General features: G+C 34.6%; 1 protein-coding gene across 6 annotated transcripts in view; it reads right to left on the bottom strand.

The window, feature by feature from the left end:
• SEPTIN7 (septin 7) overlaps nt 1-25,731 on the bottom strand; it is a 113,572-nt gene that overhangs the window by 67,206 nt on the left and 20,635 nt on the right. For 2 of the 6 annotated variants that reach the window (XM_053218230.1, XM_053218228.1), the window contains exon 2: nt 13,440-13,542. The exons of 2 other annotated variants lie outside the window; for them this stretch is intronic. In XM_053218230.1, the coding sequence (XP_053074205.1) occupies nt 13,440-13,542 (103 nt within the window). Of the gene's footprint in view, nt 1-13,439; nt 13,543-14,296; nt 14,342-14,839; nt 14,859-25,731 lie in introns of those variants that run through there. 2 more of the 6 variants (XM_053218232.1, XM_053218229.1) reach the window with 2 other exon arrangements.

Here is a 25,731-nt window from a genome sequence, read left to right on the forward strand (position 1 = left end):
AGTAACTGGATTTAAATTTTTTTCTGTCCTTGTTAAAACAAAACACTGCAATACTTACCATTAAAGATACTTACCATTAAATACTTTAAGAAAATTCTAAAATAAGAATAACTAACTAGAGTTCGTAATATTGTACCCATACTTTAACATCAGACACAGGTTAAAGTAACCTCTGTCCTCTTTGAAGTCTAGCCCATGAAAGCCATGCATATTCCATCATCATTCCAGAATATTCCACTTAAAGCCTAAGAATAAGACATTCATGAAATGTCTGTTCACAGGGTTTTGAAGAAAGTCACATCAATAATTATAATAGTTAAGGTCAGGTTCCCTTAGGTCCTTGTGATTATAAAGACCCTCAGAAGTCCTACAATAAAAGAGATGGTTTATCTTTGTTTTACTCAGCAGCTCCTCAACCTTGCAGCCTTAGATTGTTTCCCTCAACCTCCTAAAATATCTATTAACATCTAATACATGAACCATACTTTGAGATATTATACTGTGTAGTTCCTTGGTAAATTATTTTTCCTTAATCATAATATAATAATATAAATAATAGTATCGAGTTAGTTATAGTTAAGTAGAGCATACATAGTTTAAACCTTGAGGATTTTTCAATTGTATATAGCACATAAACATTAAGCAAAGATGCTCCTTAGTTTTATCAGTTAGAGGCTTGGAAAACACACTTCATTACACAAACTGTGTAATGAACACACATAATGTGGTTTTATTATCAACACCAATTTGCTAAATTACGAAGAGTCTCAGAACATTAGAACTGAAATAGTCCTTACAGATACAAATCAAACCATTTTAAACATTAGAAAATTAAGCCAAAGAGAAATTACCTGACTAATGCTAAGAGCGCAGTTAAGTGGCAGAGGAAGAACCAGAACATCTCTGTTGCAATCCCCAGCCCTGGGACTCTGTTCTTCATGTCAATCTGCTTCTAAAAGAACTCTCTGAGATTCTCCATGGGACTCTCCCACTGGGGAGTTGCTTTCAAACTTATTTTACCATAGTTCACAGAAAACAAACAGACAAGCTTCCTCCAAACACACATTTTACATCAAAACCCAGTACACAGATCCACACAAGCATGTTTATCTGTATTTACAAATGTGTGTGCATATAAATTTAAAAGTTTCATGAAACAATATCTGTGTTAAGCAAAACGCACTCTACTTTCAAATCATTCCTATTTTTCATTTTTTAAAAAGGACTCACTAAATTGATGTTATAATCTAATTTGAAAAAACCTGTCAAGGAGGATTCAAAGCTTCATTCAGACTAGAATAATCTCATTCTCAACATCCTATAGCTTATCCATCCCAACAGCTATTTTTTGACGTACTATTACAACTGACAGAAAACACAGATATAAATAATTTCATTTTATGATTATTTATTGAACAACTGCTAAATTTTAGAACTCGGGACATCTTTACCCTCAAAAATTTAATTGTGTTGAGAAATAAGTTATAGCTAAACAAAAAGTACAGCGGGTATACATAAGGAACACTTGGGTATAGCTTGAAGAATCAAGGAAGACTTCACAGAGCAAGCAACATTTCACTGAGACATGCACAGGTATTAACCAAGCAAACCAGTGAACATCTAAATAATGCTTAGATTTGGAGTGGCTTTTTAAAAAGGTGGAATCTCCAACCTCTGGTTTAGCATTTGGACAAAGAGAAAAGAAAGTATAGGAGGATAAATAAGTTTAGGAGTAAGGAGGATAAAATTATTATTAGAGAAATAAAGCACATCTACTAAAAGCAAACACGCAACTGAATACAGTTTTAACCGCAAAGGACACTATTTAAAAAAAAAACAAAAAACCAAAGAGCCTACACAGACTATTTCACAAGTATCAAGGTTTGTTTTTTTTTTTCCCCTTAAAAAACTGAAACTGGAAGTTACAGGCAATAAATTATAGGCAGAGATTTATTAAAGGTGAGGACATGGAATGCCACTGAGCAAACACATAAAGAAAGAGCCTTTATTCCCTCACATTAAAGGATTGGCTAACATTTTGTTAAAATAAAATGGCTATGGCATTATCATTTTTGACTCCCTGCTCTGACAGGCTTCATTAACTGAACAAGTACACTTGCTGTCAGATAAGAGGGATTTATTATTTTGCATCTTGCTGTAATAAACAAACATCTGGATCCTAACTCCTCTGTCACCAGGAGCTTAATGACATAGACCATGTCTTACTCATCTCTAGATTTTCAGGGACTAGCATAGCACCTGGTACTTTGTAGGTGGTAATTAAATTGTACTGAATAAATGAATGGGGAATGCAAAAATCTAAAGTATGGTAGGAGAGGTAAGACATGCAAACAAATAAGCATAATACAAGGTAGAATTTGATCAAGACCATGAATGAGCTATCCAAGAATGATAAAATTTCAGAGAACTGAGAATCTCAGCAGCCTAGAAAAGAGATCACATTTCAATGAGGCTTTGAAAGATGGAGTAACATTTCAACTATCTGTAATATTTGTGAGTATAAGAAGACACTTTTATCATCTTGCAGCAGGGGCACCTGAGTGGCTTAGTCGGTTAGGTGTCCAACTTTGGCTCAGGTCATGATCTCACGGTCCGTGAGTTCGAGCCCCGCGTCGGGCTCTGTGCTGACAGCTCAGAGCCTGGAATCTGTTTCAGATTCTGTGTCTCCCTCTCTCTCTCTGGCCCTCCCCCGTTCATGCTCTGTCTCAAAAATAAATAAATGTTAATAAATAAATAAATAAATATCATCTTGCAGCAACAGTGTGGGAAAGAAAGCAAAGTCCTTTTAAAATAAGATCTGTAACTTCTTTCAGAATGTCTAACTGTGCTGGAATTTAAACAAGGGGCTGTAAACATGTGTAGGGGCTTTTCTATCTTATTCAGTGCTTGCCTACTCTCGATTATCCTGGGGTTTCAAATATTCAAATATAGTATGTGATCTCCATCAATATAATAAAATAATTTTATTAAGGTGTTTTAATAAAATTTATTTACTAGCACAGTACCTGACATTTCAAAAAATCTCAAATGTTATATCATTAAGATATAGGTGTTAATTTCAGCTGCGGTGGAGACGAGCCAGTGTCAAACTGTATGTAGTTCTTAACCAAAAGGTACCAGTGTTATTTAAGGAGCTATTTCAAAACAGATGACTACACTCTACCCCAGAACTAAAGTCCAGAATATCCAGGTAACTATTTCCACATAGATTTTGGAGATGCTTCCCACAATGACTTCAAAGGTAGATGAAATTTAAAAACTCTAGTAGGTAGACGATGATATAGGGCAAAATGCCAGATTCACCAACATTTAAAGATGGTCAATGAAAAGGATGTTAAACAACCAGATAAATCAGGAGGCAGTATCACAAAAAAAAAAAAAAAAAAAAATGAGAAAGAACTGCAAGGAAAAAGTGGTAAACAATACCAAATAAGAGGTTTAAAAAAGAGGACCCACGGACAATGAGAAACACTCTTACTGACCTTTAATAAAAACAATTTTTATTAAAAAAAGAAACCAAATGGAGAGGAGTCAAGTCATAGACAGGAAATTAATAAGTACAGATTTATTCTTACTTTACATCTGGCTGAAAAATAAAGAGAAGATATCACCCCTAAGAAAAGTAAAATTATGTTATGAAGGGAGGGTGCTATTCTTAGTTTTGCTTTTTAATATGCTTATCTCTGAAGATTTGATCTATCAAGAACAGTCTAGACTACACTAGATACTGATTATTTCCAAGATATTCCATTATTATGTGATCTGGGATTTGCTTAAGACTATTTCGTCTCCTCAAAATGAGGCACATGATAATCTTAAAATGCAAGCTAAACAGGTTCCCTAAGACCTAGCTCTACAATTATCCAAACAAGGTTTACTTATTTTAATTATAGTAACTGACCACCAGCTCTAAAAGCTAAGTAATAATTCTGCTATGTAGCTAATAGCAAACATTCCAACAAGCCACTCAATAATTACCTCGTTCACAGAGTCAAAAAACTTACACTTGCTATGTGTCTAAAATAAAGGTGGGAGGCCTTAAGGAGGATGTTTATAATATTTCTTGCTATATTCAGAGATTAAAGTATCCTTTACACAGTCAAATGGTTATCCACCTTTTTTTTTTTAATCTCCATATTACAAAAAAATCTAAATGGCCTACTTGGAATTTTTTTTCATGATTATTTCAAAAATAGATTACCACATATTTTTTGGTTAAAATATATTGTCTTTACTCAGGCTAGGGTCTGTAACCTTTCCCAGATTATACATCAAGCTTCTAGGAGTTCTGCTAAACTGAAAAAGAGCTGAAATTGACAGCGTTTATAAGCTCTCTCTGCTTGTTCCTCCAAATTCACATTATTACCTAAAATTCTAATGATCACTCAATAATACATTCCCTCTTAAAAATCAAGTACTCTTGGGACACCTGAGTGGCTCAGTCAGTTAAGCATTTGACTTCTGGTTTCAGCTCAGGTCATGATCTCATGGTCTGTGAGTTCGAGCTCCACATCAGCCTCTGCACTGACAGTGCAGAGCCCGCTTGACATTCCCTCTCCCCCTCCCTCTCTCTCTCTGTCCCTCCCCTACTCACTCTCTGTCTCTCTCTCAAAAATAAATAAACTAAAAAAAACTGCTATTAGTCCTTTATATCTTGGAGGGAAAATTAGACTTTTTCTCTAATTTCTAGCTGTGCCCAGCATTCACTAAGGAAATAAATGCTTTAATTTAGAAGGAAATCGGGGTAGTTTTGAAATGTGTGAATCAGAGAAAGTAAAGGTTTTGTGGCATTATCAGAGTGGAGTGCTCTATGAAACCAGACGGTAGCTTAAGGCCAAATGCCACACTAGAGGGTAAGTAAAAGAAAAGACATCAGGAAAGGAAATAGGAACTTACCAAAAAAAAAAAAAAAGGAAATTTTCTTGGAGATCTAGTGGACAGAAGAGGTGAAACAAGGAGTTGATTTATTCTTGAGGTGGGATCACGTTCTACAAAGAGGTTCTAAAGGAGTAGCTTTCAAAGACAAAGTGGGAAAGACTTTAATCATTTGAGCTATATGACTGACATATTCTTTCAAGTTCTATAAATCTCATATACCAAAATTTATACCCTCAGCACCAGCGGTGGGTTGTGTGAATTACATTTGTGATTGTGTATAGAAAGCGAATTTTCATTGTACACTAAACATATAAATTAAAACCATAATTGTAACTAGCTAGCTCTTTTACAAAATTGCCAAAATAAATTATACATTTAATAGAGAGTTACTGATTTCAGAACTCTAACCTATCAGGAAAATAAGATGCTATCCCCATTAAACCCAGATCATTACTCCCCTGACTCTACATGGCACTTTAAATGTGTACTACTAAGACATTTATTAAACTATAATTAATAGCGTGCGTTTCCCTGGAAATTCCTTTGAAGGTTGAAGTGGTCATTTTTATTTATTTTTATTTATTTAGATTTTTAAAAATTTTTGTTTGTTTGTTTGAGAGAGTGTGTGTGTGCATGCAGGAAAGGCAGAGAGGGAGAGGGAGAAAGAGAAAGAATCTTAAGCAGGCTTCATGCTCAGTGGGGACTCCAATGCAGGGCTCATTCCCAGAACCCTGGGATCATGACCGGAGCCGAAACCAAGAGTCAGACACAACCACCTGAGCCACGCAGGCACCCCTCATTTTTATGTCATCAGCTTAAACCATAATTTCTAGTAGTTTACTGCTGATCAGTTATGTCAGCTTAATCACCGATCATTCAATTAAAATCTATTCTCAGGACTATGACAAGTTACTACAGAAATCTCACCATTATGTTTTACTGTAATTAGTACCACTTGTAACATAATAAACAATTCATAGTCTCCCATCATAAACACTTTAGTTAAGAATGAACCACAAATCCTACTTCACATTTGATTCTCTGATATGCACTATTTATCATCTGCTTACCTCCACTCACCTCCCTATATTCAAAAGACTATGATCTATTTTCAAAAACTATATTAGGATAGAACATGTATGAGAAGCCAATGACTTTTTTTAAGTCTACTAAATTAAACTGGGATATTACCCAGATTACATTTCTTATATATGTCAATCCAGACGTTGTCCCTGTTACAAAACCAAAAAACTCCCAGTCTATGAAACTGTTTTGTGTTTGTCTGAATTATACTGCTCCACGATTAAGATACTGAAATTAAATCAGATAAAGAATTAAGTATATTAAAAAAACATGAATATACCAACTACTGAAAATATCATGTACCATTTTTCCATGAATTAGCTGTATGATTTAAGACAGTGGTGTGCTTTGTAGCTATAAAGTCCTATTTCTTTAAACTTCTACAGCATGTGGTTTATATATTTCTTATGCCATTTATCACTTAATGATGTAGTTAACTTGTATACTTTTTTCCTCCTCTACTACTCCCTTACAGTGTCTTCAACTACATTTACATTCTTCCCTTAAGTATCCATGGAATGAATAGCCCCACGTTCAATTATACCATACATCTTAAATTCCTGCAAAATATATTCTCCCTTTTTTAAAAGTATATATTTAGAACAAACTTTTAAAAAAACAATTTGCCAATATGTCAAGAGCCACAAAATATTGAAATATTTTGCTACAGTAATCCTACTGCAGGGACTATAAACAAATCAATAAAGTACTGCCCTCTGCTTCCCAACATACATACACAAACCTTGTGTGTTTAAGGATCTTCACTGCCATGTTATTTGTAACAGGATAGGTAGGGATAATAACAAACTTATATCCATTAGTGAAGAAGCAGACTCCAAAAATTATGGTATATTCAGTCATGGATTAGAATATTATGCAGCCATTTAACACGATAGTTAAAATATTGAACAAAATTTCCATTCCATAAATTTTTACTACAGCATTATGAAACTGAACAGAGCAAATCATTCACATATCAAATGAAAAACCAATGGCTCAAATTTGAGATAGGCACAGTTGAAATTATTATGCAACTGTCCAAAGTAAAGTAAAATATTGTAGATAAATATAGCAATATATTATTGAAAATTATCTCATTTGTAAGCATTTTCTTTTTTTTTCAGTATGTCCTAATTTTCATGTATTTCAGGTGCTATTATGAAGTCTCTTTCTCAGAGAGGCAAGTCTTCCCTGATAACTCTAAAAAGATACCACCATGTTTATTTACTTTCTAGAAAACAACACAATCCGTAATTATTTTACATATTATTTACTTATTTGCCTATATCCCTAGATTAACATAAACTCCAGTAACCTTTCTATACAAATAACATAACTACTATAATTTATAACTCTAATAATATGGTATTTATATAGGAAGAACTACAGCATGAACTAAACCAAAGATTGGAAAGAGAACCAACCAAGCACATGTATTTTTAAAAATCAAGCTTATAATAAATGGTCTGGGGAGAACTACTTAACCATTTAGAAAATAAAATAAACATCAAAGTCCTATCTCACATCAAAAAAATAAATAACCCTCATGGATTTAAAATTTCAGAATAAAAACTTAAACCTTTAGTCTATATACTTACATAAAATACAGTGAAATCCCCAGTAACCTCAAATCAATCAACCTCAAATCAAATCAATCAACCTCAAATCAAGAACAAAAGCCGTAAGAAAAAAGATTGCATGGACAATATAAAATCAAACTAATACAAAGCGCAACACAGAAAAATTCTGGCAAAAAATGCCAATACCTAATAACAAAATAATAATAATAATAATAATAATAATAATAATAATACCCTGCAATACCTATATCTTATTAAAGAAGTAAATGAGTACAGCTTTTTAAATTAAACCAGAACATACCATTTACAAAAGAACCCATACCAAAGATAAATATTTTTTAAAAATAAGTTAACCAGCAACAATAAAATACAGGTGAAAATAAGGCACTGACAGTGTTGGCAGGACTCAGAGAAAGGGGCGTTGGCAACACTAGGTGAATGTGCAAAATGGTATACAAACTATTTTAGGGCAATTTGGTATTATGTATCAAAACCCTTAAAAAACTAGCAATTCAAATTTCCAAAGCTTTATTTTAAGGAATTAATTGAAAATGTAAGAACAGAACTATAACCATGTTTACCTGTAACTATCTTAATGTTGAACAAGGCAAATTATAGTATATCTCACCTATACAAGCCATTAAAATCTAGGACTCAACCATAGCTAGGTTATGACATCTAAATTCAAAAGATGATCACAATTCACAGCTAATTTTAAAAGACATTCACATAACATCACATATACTAAACAAGAATACTGTATGTTTCTATGCTTGAGCTATCACTGAGTAACAAATTTTGGTAATATTTTCATTATGCTTTTCTGTATTTTGTAATTTCAATGAATGAAACATATTAACTTTATTACAAAAGCACCTTTTAAAATACGCAGATGAAAAACCTAGAATGAATAAAAAAATTAAAATAGTGGATATGTGAAATTATCTGATTTTTCTCCCTAAAATTCCTCTGCTTTGGTTACATTACTTGAGATAAAATTCACACACCATAAATTTCACCATTTTAAAGTGTACAATTCAGTGGTCCTATATTCACAACGTTGTATAATCGTCGTTACTTACTTTTATTACTAAAAGTAAAATAAAAATAGAGCTCTAGGAAGAAATTTTTGAAATATTACTCAAGGCAGTTTAAGTCTCCAACATATCGTAACTTTAGAATTAAACATAGTACTACCGAATGCCCAATAACCTAGAAACAAAATGAGTCAATACCACCTTTCAGTTTCTGCAAATAACTCTGGATGTTATTACAATTCAAACATCAACAAGAAGAGGGAAAATGACAACTATGACAGACATTGTATATCCTATTACTGACTAAATACCTCCTAAATTTTTGCTAGTAAGTCATACATAAAAAACGCATTATGATATACTTTGAATCCCCAAAACAGCCAAAGCAGCATGTTAGAAGTTCTGTTCCACTGAAAAAAAAAAAAAGAAATAGAAATGCCATTCCTGCTACTAAAGACATTTGGTACAGGTCAAATGCATCACGCAAATCACAAATAAAGAAAACCTCTACCATAAAAATTGTGCAAAGCCCAAGATTATAGAAGTGATAGAACTGTGTATTTTATCTTCTAAGAATTAAAAGTACAAACTTACAGCTTTAAAATAAATAAGTCAAAGGAATATAAAATACAGCATAGGAAATATAGTTAATAATACTGTCATAACTTTGTATGGTAACAGATGGTAAGCGCATTTATCCTGGTAATATATAGAACTGTCAACTGTTGTACACCTGAAACTAGTAACACCGTAGGTCAATTATACTTCAATTTTAAAAAAGAATTCAAAATAATAGATTTAATATCACTTGCTTTCAAAAATAATTTCTGGAAAGACAAAGCAATCTATAGTCTTTCTGAGTACTACCTCCTTGGAGAATTCTAGTAAAATCAGGATTTTACAATTAACATTTTATTTCTCAGCACAGTCAAGTCTAATTAAGAAGCACATGAGAGAGGGGTGCCTGGGTGGCTCATCAGTTAAGGGTCCAACTTCGGCTCAGGCCATGATCTCATGGTTCATGGGTTTGAGCCCCGTTGTCGAGCTCTGTGCTGACAGCTCAGAGCCTGGAAACTGCTTCAGATTCTGTGTCTCCCTCTCTCTCTGCCTCTCCCCATCCCCCGCTTGTAAGCTTTCTCTCAAAAATAAACATTAAAGAAAAATAAATTTCTTAAAAAAAGAAGCACACAGAAGATACTCAAATTCCAAGCCCAAATATGTTTGACACTTTGCTGAATTAGAGACCTAAGTGTCTTCATTATTTGATAGGTCTCACATTGAGTTTTAAACTAAATTTTTAAGTAAAGATTCCAATCTACTTATCCTTGTGGACAGCCACGGTCTTCAAAATCTAGGCTAGTCTACCTTTCCAGCCTAATTTCCGACTATTATAAAGTCACATCTTAGGGGTCAGATCCTAAAGCCAATGTGCAGTACAAATTAATCTTGAAAACCCTCTATATCATCCATTAAGCACAATTACATATAAACTAACAACCTGCTTTTCTTTGTGCACTGAGATACTTATTTCTTTGCAAATATAAAAAGTAACTAGCAAACATACTAAGGCACCATATTGTCACTAGACTAACATACAGCAAGGTAAGATATTCGTACTATGAAAGGATGTGGAAGCTGAAAATGACCGGGGAAATAGAAAATTCACCTCTCCCACTTCATGCCCACCCGAGGCCACACCCTCACCTCATTCCAGTGGAATGGCAGAAAAACACTGCTTACATATATGCATTTAAGTTCTCTAATACTCCTTCATTCCTTCCCTGCTAACCCCTTTATTTCTTTGTCTCTTTCATTTTTTTAGGAAAAACAGAACATCCAAATAAAATCATCTAAGTTTAAGGCATACTGGATGCAGTCTACTGAGCTCTGCGCTATATCCAATACCCCCAAAAGAGCCTCTATGTAGTACTTAAGAACACAGCAGACTGAGAAGTAAGAACCAAAACCAGACAGGGTTTGGTTTTACCATGTGCTTACCAATGTGACCATGGGCAAGTAACCTAATCTCTCCATGCCTCAGTTTCTCTATCTCTAAAATAGGGATAACAATAATACCTACTTCATTCGGTTGTTGTGAAGGACTGTGTGAGTTAGGTACATATTCAGAACACTGCCTGATGCATAATAGGTTATGGAGGTATTGGCTATTATTTTCCCAAATGGACTGTTCACTCAATTCTATTCTTTAAAAACCTGCCCTAATACCTCTTCCTCAAATAAGGCAGTAATAACCTTCAACCAGAGACAAGTTCTCCTATACCCTTACACTTCTATGTTCCTTAATTTTTGTATGACTCCACTGACTCATGTATACTTCCTAGAAATGTTACCTACCTTTTTATGTGTGCTTATGTTGTCACATAAGTTATAAACTCCTTTTAACACATGGGAATACACACTATGCCTCCCTGATAGTCACTTAAATAAGGACTCAATAAATATTGTTTATGAGGCAAGGTTACTGGATAAAGGTTGTCCAACACAAGACAGAGTTTCATAAAGAAATCAACTTTTAAATACAGATTTTCAGTTTGTATTAATGTACAAGTCTTCAGCCAAGAATTGTTATAAAAGCTACAACTACTCTGAGTTTAAGTCTCAAAAATCAGGAGTTAGCTTATAAGGAAGGGTTTGTAGTCTCCAAGTTAAGAATATTAAAGCAAGGTTAGCTTTAGCTTTCTGTGACTTGCAAACAATGCTGTTAGATTTGGCCTAAAGTCAGAAAACCAACCATTTCTTAGACACTTACTTAAAAGGTGTTAGACACTGCAACTATGTACATGAAAAGATTTAGTCCTTCCACTCAACAAGTCTATAGAGGGACAGCTAATTAAACAATAATATTCAAGGTACAGCAGGAAAAACAGAGTAAGGATACTGACACCCATTCTTCTTTAACCTCAGTTAAAGTCTTTTTTGTTAAAAATTTTTTTAACATTTATTGATTTTTTGAGAGACAGAGACAGCACAAGCAGGGAACGGAGGGAGGAAGGGAGGCGGAGAGAGAGAGAGAGAGAGAGAGAGAGAGAGAGAGAGAGAGAGAGAGAGAGAGAATCTGAGGCAGGTTCCAGGCTCTGAGCTGTCGGCACAGAGCCTGACGAAGGGCTCGAACCCATGAACTGTGAGATCATGACCTGAGCCGAAGTCGGATGCTCAACCGACTAAGCCACCCAGTTGCCCCATAATCTCAGTTAAAGTCTTAACAAGGAAGAGAAAAAACAAAAGCTGTAGTTCAATAAAGGACTGACCAGAAAAACTAAGAAATAAGATATATTCAGAGATTGCACAGTTTCTCTAAAAATCATTTCAGCTGCCTTAAATTTTTTTCATCTGGAAAAATGTCAGAGATTTTAAATCAAATATCTGGCCTTGACCCCACATATTATTCCACTAAGTATATATTCAAGAAGTTATTCTTTAAAATTTCAATATCAAATTTTGCTTGAATTGTTATAATTCTCCAAATAGATGTAGGAACTTCTCTTACAAATTAAAAAATGATATTACATTTGTTTATAAATAGTTTGTCATGTAAGATCACAAGCTTTACATATGTAAAGGTAAGATGGAGTACTTCTTCACATGTAACGATCATGTTAACTACTCTACAAAAGAAAAGGTATGTTCTATACATTTTATCCATGTATCTACTACCTCTGCTTCACAGCTGCAATTTGCAAACTGGGTATACTATACTTCTACTCAACCAGAGACAGGCAAGTTAACCAACTCTAGCAAACATCAAGTTTGCAAACTTTGTTACCAAGTTTTCACTATTGAAACTAACACAACACAGGTATTTCCAAACAACCACAAAGTACCATCAGGTAAAATACTCTGATCAACTGAGAAAACATTCTTCTCTTCAGTGAAGGAGGATTTCATGCTAATTCAATTAATCTAATTCAACACCCAAAGAAAAATACCAGGAGTTGAGTGTAATTAGCAAAAATTAATGAACACTACATAAAGACCCAGCATCAATTCAATTTTCTTTGTCAAGGACAGTGACTCCATTACCCTGCCTTTCACCTTCTTAAAACATATAGAGAAATACAACAAAGTTTCATCATCCTTAGGATTTAAGTTCTAAAGTCAGCCTATATGAGGTGAAAATATTATACAGTCCTTTAAGACTACTAATCTTTATATACACCATGTTGCTTCTTCAAATTTAACAATGATGGTACCAACATACTGTCAAATAACCCGACAGCCTCTTAAAATGGACTTCAGGCAGAGTATGGTGTTCATAGGATCAAACACATAAGAAAAATGAGGCTAAATTAAAGAATAGAGACAGCCATATTTCACTCGCTACAGAGTGAAATACTCCTTGAATGAATTTCCAGGGTAATCACTTGCATGACTATGAACCTCTACCTTGTCCCCCAACTTCTTTTTCAAATTCAGAGCACACATGTTTAAGCTAAATGCTCATGTTATATGACTCCACTACAGTATATAAGCCAGAGAATAAAATTATCCTGGAGTAATGAGGAACCACTAGACACTATTTGCTTTTGTAGCATTACCAACTGAAGAGAACTTCTTGACAGTGTTCTATTCCTCCACCACCCCCACCACTTTTCAACTTTTAGTTTCTAAAATTGTGCCACCTTAAAAAAAAGAGGTAAGAAAATATATAAATCCTATTATGCCACAGAGTTAAATTTTAAAATGTATTCACATAATAAAATATACCACGATTCCTGCAGTTACTTAGGCTACTGTCTTCTTAAATTCATTCAGAGTTGATTAATAACTTAAAACTCAGATCAAAATCTAATTTTAGTAAAAAAAAAAAAACATATCTTACCCACAACCATAAGTGTGAATTCAAACCCTCTCTTCACTGATTTTCTGTACACTTGATTTGGGAGATTTGCAAATCCCACATAGCCTTCAAGGTTCTTCTGTTGCTAAGAAAAACAAAAAGGGCCAAGTTATTAACGTATCAGCAAAACTCTTCTGTCACACATTTCAAATTCCCTTCAATAACCTATTTTAGAAAACTACACAAACTATTATTCATGGCAAATCAAACTGATTTTATTATAGTGTTGCCAATAAAATAATTGCAGCAACAGACAAAATGAATTGAGTATGAGTTGATTTGACAGCGGTCAATTATAAAAACCCAAAGAAAATAAAAACCAATGAAAGCTGCCTCAAAGCAAAGATTTCAATTTACAATAAGTCAGTAAGAAGATTCTGACTAATAAACTAAAAACATAACGAAGGGTTTTTCACAATAAAAAAATTTCACATCCCCTTAATACTATATTAAGAACACTTTCAATGATCCCTTTTGCTCATACTAATTACCACAGGTATGAATACCTTGAAATTTGTTTTCTTACTCATGAAACAAAATCAAATGTTGAGTTTAAACAATTTTTTTCATATTCCTAAAGGCTCTAGTGATCAATTCAATCAGTAAACAATATCTTTCAAGCTATTATACCAGGTCCAATTATGCCACTTCAGCATTTCAGATGACCCTGTTGCCTCCCTCACCAGGGACATCTGGATTTATCCAGATTTTAAAGAAAATCAGAATTCGTTTTCTGCATGGTTTTTGATTCTTTGATGACGTCAACAATAGCTCCATGAGTAATTCAAAGAAACCTATTTTTAAATTGGTGTAGTAAATTAATCTGACTTTTAACTTACCCAATGCTGAGAAAAACTGTCCATAGTTCAGACCATCTGAATGAGTAGCCTGTTAATTTTTTACCTAGAGGTAGGTCTTATTCATCATTAAAATACAATGGCAAAATATTCCTAAGAGGTACATATTTCTCTTAAACGTTTTTGACACAATTTCTCATTAAAAAAAAAAAAAAAAAGACTCCTATGAGATCAACGCAGCAATTTAACACAGGTGGATTTAGCAAATAGCTATCTGCATTCCTCACTAGCATCACAGATGTAACAAAATATTCCATCCATCACCTTATACCCTTTTTTCATTCATATAATCTTTAAGCCAAATGTTGAGAAGATAACCAAACCAATTAAACGGAAAGCTAATTTTAAATATACCAATTAGGATACTGTTCAGAGTACAGTATTTTAAAATCAAATATTTGAAAGCCTACTATGTGTATTTAATAATGTATTAAATTTAAGGCTTCATTGACTATTTCATTCAACTGTAAGTTAAATTTAATTTAGACTGAAAACATATCTGTATAAATTATCTCATATACTCACAGCTACTTTGTAAAGAACACATTTCCATCATTCCAGTGTTCCAGATTCCAACAGAACAGATCCACAGAGGAACAGTAAATGAGGAATTCCAAGAATTGTACATGACACATTCAGTCCAAACAGGAATGGCAAATCCATTGGAACATAGCAAAAAATAGAGGGAAAAATAAAAGTTACTTACATGGAACTCAACAAAGTAGAAGTAAATTACAAATAAAGTGAGGACAGACTTTTCTCCACACATGTCAAAGTAATAATTTTTTGTGTGTGTGGGATATAAGGCCCAGTGAGTTTTAATCAATTTTCAGCAGTTCTGACAAAATATGGAACAAAAACCTCTTATCTTTTTATAAAACCCAATTACTATGCTCTACACCTGAAGTTTTAAAAGAAATGGTAGAAAAGCTGTAAAGTATAAAGTTTCAGCAAGGGGTGTGTGTGTGTGTGTGTGTGTGTGTGTGTGTACACACAAAAGGCAAAGACACACACAGACAAAAGGCAAAGAAAAAACACCACAGGGGTGTTAGGGGGTCTTAGGGGGACTAGGCCTAGGACAGTTTTTGGCAGACAGTACAACACTGGGATTGAATCAAGGGGGAAAAGATTTCTAGGCAAAGGGACCCTAAAGTGGAGATGAATTTTGTATTTTTAGGACCAAAAAGAAGGTACATGTATACACACACACACACACCCGGAACCAAGTTTAAATCCCATGAAGAAAAAAAAAATGTAACTTTCATACGATTTTGCTTTGTCAATCACTGAATTAAGACAGCCCAGATCAGATAAATTCAAATGTTTTAGGACAAAATCTTTAATATAGTGCTGTATTTCAAGTTCTATTGATTCAAGTTCAGAACTGGAAGAAATACAGACATGTGGATACAGGAAAGGAAGCTAAAGATAGCAAGCAACAAATGGGAGGATGAAGTTAATGTGAGCTGTGAAAACTGAAAGGCAACTAATGAAGCATAGAAAAGAAAGTAGACTAACCTTAGACAAAATGTCTGGGAAACTGAACCTCTATATTCTATATTAACACAAATCTATGAGTTATATCACAACCTGGAACAGATGATGGTGATTATTCAAATGTCAACTTCACAGAGAGGCGTGCCCTGACCACCCTTATCTAAAATTACAACTCCATTCTCCTCAGTACTTTGTTGCAAGCTTTATGTTTCTCTCCTTAGCACTTTTTTTGCCATCTAATATACATTTTACTCATCCTGTTTACTGCAATCTCCATCCTACCCCACCTCCAACTACAATGTTAGCTCCATCAAGATAAAGATTAAATAAATTACATAAATTATGGCATCAAAAAAGAAGAAGCCATCTGGGAGAGTAGAAGAAGTTTCAGAGAGTATTTTAGGTTGCATATGCATGGGATGCTCCAGACAAAAGGCAAAGAAAAAACACCACAGAGTCCCGTGTGTCTTAGGGGGACTAGGCCTAGGACAGTCTTTGGCTGACAGTACAATACTGGGATTGAACTAAGATAAGGGGGAAAAGAGTTCTAGGTAAAGGGGTAGACCCTAAAGTGGAGATGAATTTGGTACTTTCAGGACCAAAAAGAAGGTACATGAACTACAATGAAGTGAAGTGGTGGATTAGGGGGATAAGTGATAGAAAACGAGGTCAGGAGGCAGGCAGAGCCAGACCATGTGGGACCCAGCCAAAGTAAGAAATTTGGATGTTATTTTAGGCATGATGGGAAGCCACTGGAGGGTTGTACACAGGCAAATGACCTGACCTGATTTGTATTTTAAAGATAGCTCTTACAGCTAAGAGAAGGAGTGGAAATAAGAAAACTAGTAAGGAGCCTACTGCCACCAGTCCAAGAAAGAAAGGGTATACTGAATTTAGACAGTGTGGACACAAGAAGAGGCAAGAAGGATTCAGAATATATTTTGCAGGTAAAACTGCCAGGACATTGCTAATGCACTGGATATGACTGAAGGAAAAGCAGACCAAGATAACTCCTAGGTTTTTGGCTTAAATAACTCAATGGAGTGATATCTCTAAGGGAAAATAGGAACAATAAGGGGAGTGGGAGAGTGGACAATGAAGGATAATATCGTCAAATTCAAAAACAGCTTTGAATATGTTAAGTCTGATGTGTCTACTATATATTCAAGAAGAAATATCCAGGAGGCAGCTAAATACCTAAGTCCAGAAACTGCAAGGTTAGTTGGTGCTGAAAATACAGATTAAGGAATTATAAACTTATAGGCAGTGTTAGGAGAGGACTGGATTCTCAAGGAGAAACTATAGATAAAAAAGGGGTCTAGACAGAGTCCTGGAGCACTCCAACACTGAGATGTCAGGCTGAGAAAGAGTGAGAAAGATCAGTTAGTCAGTGAGAACACCAGCACTGGCTCAAGGTCACTCAACTGTATTAAATGCCATTGAAGAGTCAAATGAAATACTAAAATATAACCATAAAAATAAGGTTACTGGTAACTTTAGTTAGGAGCAATCACAGTAACTTAGTGAGGAAGAAGAGTGAGTAGGTTGAGGGTAAACAATTCTTTGCACAGAACTATAACATTTTAAATAATTATATATTTTATTTTAAAATTAAACACATTACTTATCAGTCCCCCTATAATTCTTTCCCAGAGGGAAAAAACCATGTCATTCTCATCTCTATATTCCTAGCAAAGTGCGGATGGACACATGGGAGACATTTTAAAAAGCTAAATGACTAAAATACATACTTTTAGGAAAATTCCTTCTGAGGAAAAAATTGTGTCCAAAGACAAAAAAAAAAAAAAAAGACTTAGGGAATATACTAATAATATAACATTGGTTGACTAAAACAGATTTTTCACATTTCATAAGAATCTTTCCTTATCCCAAATTCTAAAATCAGCCACAGTCTGTAATTCAGAAACCTTAACCACCCACTGATTCTTTTCCTGGGCAAATAAAATGTTCACAGTACCAGTGTGAAACATAATCTCTGGATAAGAAACATTATTTATAGATGTGATATAACTGTGACACTTGTAAGCATGTGAATATAGATAAAAGCATATTCTCAACCAAGCATCTACCAAAATACCATAAGGTCTTAAAAGTATTACTTGATTTGAAACATCAGTTATATAACAAGAAACAATTATCAAATCATCTTTTCTAAAGGAATATATTTACAAAAATCTTTCAGTTTACTATGCCAAATCTCTACATCAAAATTCATATTTAAGAAAATCAAACCACAATAATTCATTGCTTATTGTTTCACTGCCTGTGGAAAAATCAACTTAAATACAATATCCAGTAATCTCAGTGTTTAATTTAACCTTATTTCTAGAAATCAATTATATTTAAAGAACAAGATGCTTTCAAACAGGTTCCAACTGATAGATTATTGGAACCCTTAAGAATTCTTCACATTCTCTTGCCATTTGTTCCAATTCCAAAGAATAAAGTTACGAAAATCCTGGCACCTGAAATCCATTATCATTTTTAAAGGTCTGAATGTTAATATGGGTTTTAATAAATTTTCCAAAAGAGAAAAGCAGCAATTTATTTTGAAAACTGCCAAATGTATATTTCCATAACAACAATAAAATTGAGCAAGGGGAGTTATAGCAGAAAAGAAGCCTTATAAAAATCAGAATTTGAGGAAAATTAAAACATATCCCTGCTAAGATGTGCTACAAACCTTCAGCTTTCCTCATCTTTACAAAATAAGACATTCAGCCCCAAATTACCTTCGTATCACCAGAATTCTATTTCTCCCTCTAAATAACTGCAATAAAAAAAAAAATCAGACTACAAAGATTCAAAGTTTATATCTTTAACTTTAAATTTCAAAGATAAACATTTGATCTTTCTAAATAACTTCAAGTTCAATTTGTAGCCTTTGGAATTTAAAACAGGTATAATATTGTTTTACACACTGACAAAAAACAAAGTTTCTTTCTTCTAAAGTTTAAGCAATTCTAAATACAAAAAACTACACACTACAAAAGGAAAAGATACTGATAAATAATTTCACTTGTCTACTCCTTAGTATTCCTATCAAAAGCCTTACATTAAACACATAGATATAACTGTCCAGCACTTGCTTAGTCTTACATGACCCAATGGAAAAATTAAGGAACTTCACTATTTAAATGTTTTAAATATTTTAAATATAACTGGTATAAAAATATCTAGATTCCAGATTTAATATAACAAGAACACTAAAATGTTACAAGATTACATGGGCATGTCCTAAATGTTGGCTTTAATGTCCCCTCTCCCCAATTTTTTTAATGTTCATTTATTTTTAAGAGACAGAGAGGGAAAGAATGCAATCAGAGAAGGGGTAGAGACAGAGGGAGACAGAGAATCCAAAGCAAGTTCTCCACCGTCAGCAAAAAAGCCCGACATGGGGCTCAAACCCATGACCATGAGATCATGACCTGAGCCAAAGTCAGATGCTCAACCAACTGAGCAACCCAGGCACCACCCTCCCCATATTTTTTAAAGGTTCATGTCTTAGTTTGCCTGCCCCCAGCTCCTCTCTTTTTACTGAGATGAGCAATTATGTCCCTGATGAAACCAACTTTTATTTTCTCTATTCTGGATTCCTAATTAATCTGCTTAAAATACTTTAATATTCAATTCTATGAACACATGTAAGAATGAGATAACTTAAAATTTAAAACAATTTTTTCTTTACCCTGAACTTGGAATTTACATATCTACTTATAGAATTACTGACCACATTCTCATTCAATCAACAGTCACCTGACCCTCACAGTGTATGTAGTAACAATTAGGTATGTAAAAGTTAATAAAAACAAGGCCCCTGCTTATGAAACTAAGAATTTAAGATCAGGTAAGTTAGAAGGCAATTTTAATAACACAGTGATAAAATACTATGATGTAGGCAAGCATGAAGGATGGCTATGAGAATGAAAAGGTTGGGGGGGGGGTTGCTTGGTCGATTCTGAGGTCACATCCTTCAGATAGATCCTGAAGGACTAGTAGTCCTTAGTATGATGTGAAATGTAGGTAGGGCTGGAATATATGGGTCTCAAAGCAAAGGCCTGAGTAACTGCAAAGGCTCAAAACCAAGAGGAGAGCATGGTTCTCTATGAGAACTACAAACGATTTAACACATCTCATTTTCAAGGTCTGGGAGCTACAGCAGAGGAAAATTGAACAAAAGCCAGATCATGAAGGATTTTGTTAACCATGCTAAGGAACTTAGATTAGACTTCATCTTGAAAGCTTATGGAGAACATTAAAGGACTTGAAGCATAAGAATGCACAATCACATTAATTCACATGAAGAATCACATTCTTATTTTAGAAAATTACCACTAACAAGAATATTGAAGATGAACTGGCAGAGTTCTCAGAATGACTGCAATCCCAAAAGCTGGTGCAGTAGCCCAGGGAAAAAATTAGGACTTAAGCCAAGAAAGAAGCAGAGAAGACAAAGAGAAATAGAAACTACAATTCTAATGTCTATTAAGGTAGCCACTAGCTACAAATGGCTGTCAAAAACTTGAAATTTAGCTAGCCTGAATTGAGATGTGCTTTAAGTGCAAAATACACACCAGGTTTTGAAGACAGTATGAAACAAATAAGGAAAAATATCCTAATTTTTACAGTGACTACATGCTGAAATAAAATTTTAGACAATATTGGGTGATACAATATATATACTAAAGCTAATTGCACCTGTTTCTTTTTACTCTTTAAATGTGGCTACTAGAAAAACTTAAACTATATATATATGGCTTGCATTAATTTCTACTGGATAATGTTGGTTAGATATTAATGAGATGAATTTACTGTAACTAGGGGGATATAAAGATTCAGATTTCTAAGTTTAGTTTTGAACAACTAGATTAATAGTGGTTACCAATCACTAAAAGCAGGAATCATCTGAGTTTAAGGTGCTAACTGGACTTTAGGGATACAAATGTCTAGTATGCAGCTTGCATATATAAAAGTTAGAAGTTCTAGAAATGTCTAGGCTACACAGATATTAACATTTTAAGCCACCAACATTTAGAGGCCCTTGGGTGGCTCAGTCAGTTAAGCGTCCGACTTCAGCTCACATCATGATCTCACAGTTCATGAGTTCAAGCCCCACGTCAGGCTCTGCACTGACAGCTCAGAGCCTGGAGTCTGCTTCACATCTGTGTCTCCCTCTCCCTCTGCCCTTGCTTGCATTTTCTCTCTCTCTCAAAAAAAAAAAAAAAAAAAATTTAAGCCACCAACATTTAAATGGTATGAAGGCCATGGGTATGAATCCAAATACAGTACACAAAGTACGAAGCAGGCCAGAACCAACACTAACATCCCACTTACACAAACCTAGGAAAAGATGAAAGAAAAAAGAATGAGGGAAAAAGTAGTTCAGGGAAGCAGTTCAAGGAGATCAACTGTAGAGGTCTCCTTCAACAAGTGGTCAACCGTACCACAAGACCTGGAGTGGTCAACATAAAGATATGGAAAAATATACTTATCAGAGACCTTTGTCCCAGCAGGGGAAAGATAAGAAAAGAATGCAGATTAGAAGTAAATCAACAGTGAATAAGTATAGGCAAAGAGTATAAACAATTCTTTCTAAATGCGTTATCTATGAAGAACAAGAAGGTAGAACCTGAAGAATAACACAGGGTCAAGGGAGGGTTGTACGGAAAAAAGAGAGAGATAATTGCCCCTGTTTAAATGTTAATAGAAAAGATCCAGTATGGGTGCCTGGGTGGCTCAGTTGGCTGAACATCTGACACTAGCTTGGGTCATGATCTCAAGGTCTATAAGTTCAAATCCCACGTCTGGCTCTGTGCTGACAGCTCAGAGCCCGGAGCCTGTTTCGGATTCTGTGTCTCCCTCTCTCTCTGACCCTCTGCTGCTCATGCTCTCGCACGCGCATGCTCTCTCCTCTCTCAAAAATAAGCATTTAAAAAAAATTTTTTTTTTTAAAGAAAAGATTAAGTAGACAACTGGCTGAAGAAAGGTAAGTGAGGATACAGATAATGTTCTGGAATAAAGGGTGAGATTTTCTCTAAGGTCCAAAGAAAATTATGCTTTAATCCTAACTGAGGAGAGGAGGACCAGGGAATATTAAGAGATAAAGATTTGAATTAGCAACCACAAGAATATCAAGAAAGACTAGGATTCCATAGGAGGCAGCCAAGCAATTCCATACACAGATTAAAGCTAAAGACCACAAATCTGTGTAAATGTATCCGTGAAGCCATAGGATCTTCTTGTCCAGTAGCAATCTGCAGCTTAAGTATAAGCCAATAAACTGTAGGAATCATTGAGAATTGTTATTTTGCAGAAAATATGCAGAAAAGTACAGGGGATCAAGGGAACTGATAAGTATAGCTTAAGTGACAAAAATGAAGAGGGTCAAGGATGGAAGGTAAGAAACAAGTGAGAGAGCTAAAAGAATGTGAAGGTATTGTTAGAATGGGCTATACAATGAAGATTTTAGAGGTGGAACAGAAGTTTGAGATGATGACCACATGGGGCCATTTAAATGATGGCCCAAGCACAATCCCAAAACTGTGAAGCTGAATTATTGAATGAGCTTTACACACGAGCACTAAAATGCCCCAGAACAATGACAGACCTTGGGGAGGAAAGGAAAACTGAATGTTTGCTGCCATCCTCAATGAATAAATAGAAAGTGACAAATTTTAAAAGGGTGAGAACATGCTGCTGTTAAATAGCTTTAAAGGAAAAATGGTCTAGAGTCCAGATCAACACTATCTAATAAAAATATAAAGTAAATCACATATGCAATTGTAAATATTCCACCAAACACATTAAGGAAGTAAGAGTCAAAAAGGTGAGTTTAACTTTAATTACATGTTTTATTTAACCAGTGATATACAACATGACTTTAACACGCAACCAATATAAAAATGATTATGATTCATTTCACATTATCCCTTGTTCTGCATTCTTTTCTTTTGTAGTAATCTTTGCAATACAGCACACTTCATTTAGGATTAGTCACATTTCAAATGCTCAGAATCTATGTGGTTAGTGGCTACCATACTAGATATAGATATAGAACATTTCATAGATATAAAACATTTTCATCATGCCAAAAGACCTACTGGAGAACAAAAATGAAATGAACAATGGTACCCAGTACTGGGTGAGGATGCCGGCAAATAAGCACTCTCCTACGTGACTGGTGGAATATATATTCAAACCATTTCCCTGAAGAGCAATCTGGTCTTGCAAATCAAAAGGTTAAATTTTCATGTTCCCAGACAACACATTCCACTTCCACACTTTATAATTTTGAGAATATATTTAACATTTAGCTAAAAGAACATTCAACAAAATAGTTAATGATAATGAAAAATTGTGAAAACTAAGTTCCAAAAAGAAGTGAAGGAAACAATGTATCATGGTATTCCCATAGGCAAAAACACCATGCATTACAAGTTTCATAAGAATACATGACAATCAACACCATATTGAGTGGAAAAACTATTAAACAGATGACATGGTATTATGTACCTTTAAACATTCCTTTGTGTGCACACTGGAAAACAATTAAAAGGTTACAGACTGCAGTAAGAGTATAGAAACTGGCAAGGTAAAGATCTCAGAAAATTCGCTCCTTTAAAAGCAATGAAAACACGGTCAAAATCAATTTCTTCAGAACTCTGGAAATTAACAAAAGGTGTGCAGCAGTCCAGAGTGCTTATTCAAAAAAAAAAAAAAAAAAAGAGGGCTGAACCTAAATAACTTGCCCATTCTCATCTCCCCTCCCAGCTCCACAGTAGCCTTGAAAACCAACAGCACACAATCATGGCAAAAATCAGCATCCTGACAGAAACTTGAGGAGGCAGAACAGGCTCTTTTAAAGCCCCATTCCCAAAGAACTATCATTATTTGGCCTATCTGATGTTTCCCTGGAAGACTCCACATATAACCACAAAGATAAGCAGAGACTTCAGTGACAACACATGGCAAAAGAAAACAGACTTTATGGAAAGTCATTAAACAAACAACAAATAGCAATAATAAACCCTGGGAGGGATCTGACTAGAATTGCCATGTTGTATTATTTAAAATGTCCAGTTTTCGTCCAACTTCAGCTCAGGTCATGATCTCACGGTCCGTGAGTTCAAGCCCCGCATCAGGCTCTGTACTGACAGCTCAAAGCCTGGAGCCTGCTTCCGATTCTGTGTCTCCCTCTCTCTGGCCCTCCCCGATTCACACTCTGTCTCACTCTCTCTCTCAAAAATAAATAAACATTTAAAAAAATAATAAAATAAAAATAAAATGTCCAGTTTTCAACAAAACACTATGAAACATGTCAAAAAAAAAAAAAAAAAAGAATGTCCCATATACGGGGGGGGGGGGGGGGGAGAGGGGGTTACAATCAATAAAGACTATTTCCTGAGAAAATCCAGACATTAGGCAAAGAGTTTAAATATGCTATTTTACATCTGTTAAAAGAACTAAGGGAAACCATGTCTAAAAAAACTGAAAGAAAGTATGAGAACAATGTGGGAAATATCAGTAAAGAGACATTATTAAAAAGAACTAAACAAAAATTCTCAAGTTGAAAAGTACAACTGAAATGAAACTTCACTAGAGAAGCTCAACAACATATCTGAGCTAGCAGAAGAATCAGCAAATCTGAAGATAGGTCAAATAACATTAACCAAGTCTAAGGAAAAGATACAAATCAGAATGCAGGGAAAAAATGAACAGAACCACAGACTGTGGAACATACTCAAACATACCAACATATACATAATGGGAGTCCCTATAATGACCCAGATTATAATGTTACAAATTCAGATATTAACTATAATCCCAAGGACAATGCTTCTGCCAGACATACACACAATCTCAAAAGAATATAGCAAGAAGTAGGGGGGTGGGGGGAATTAAAATGGTACACTAGAAAATATCTGCTTAACAACAATAACAAAAAAAGAAGTAACTCAGAAATAGAAAAAGAAAAAAATAAAATAAACAGAACCAGAGATTCTGATGAGACATAAGATATACAGAAAACAAATAGCAAAATGACAGATATAAATCTCACCTTTCAGTACCCAGAGTAAATGAAACAGATTAAACACTCAATAAAGAGACAAATATTGGCCGAACACATTTAAAACTGTGATCCAGGGGCACCTGGGTGGCTCAGTTGGTTAGGCGACTGACTTTGGGCTCAGGTCATGATCTCACAGTTCGTGAGTTCGAGCCCTGCATCAGGCTCTGTGCTGACAGCTTGGAGCCTGGAGCCTACTTCAGATTCTGTGTCTCCCCTCTCCCTACCCCTCCCCTGTTCACGCTCTGTGTCTGTCTCTGAATAATAAATAAACGTTAAAAAAATTAAAGAAAAAACCGTGATCCAATTATATGGTGCACAAAAACAAAAAAAAACAACAAAACAACAACAACAAAAAAAAACTTTTTAGAATCACAGACACAACCAGCTTGAAATAAAAAGGATTTAAAAAAAAAAAAACAGAGAGCTGGAGTGGGAACAACACAGACGTTAAGACAAAATTGTTACCACAAAGATACTTTATACTGATTAAAACATCAATTTATCGAGAAGGTATAACAATTATAAACATACGTGCCCCTAAAAACAGAGTCCAAAAATATACAAATCAAAGACTGACAAAACGAAAGGGGCAATTAAGAGAATTCAACAATAGCTCAACTTCAATACCTCATTTTCAAAATATGTAAAATAAGTACACAGAAGATAAACAAGGAAACAGAAGACATAAACATAACAACTAGACTCAACACTGCATCTGACAACAGCAAAATACATTCTACATGCACATGAAATGTTCTCCAGGACAGACCATATATTAGACATTTTGGTCTTAATTTTAAAAGGCTGAAATGAGCTACTGTGTTCTTCA

The sequence above is a fragment of the Acinonyx jubatus genome, chromosome A2 (assembly GCF_027475565.1).
Source record: "Acinonyx jubatus isolate Ajub_Pintada_27869175 chromosome A2, VMU_Ajub_asm_v1.0, whole genome shotgun sequence".
NCBI classification, from domain to species: Eukaryota; Metazoa; Chordata; class Mammalia; order Carnivora; family Felidae; genus Acinonyx; species Acinonyx jubatus.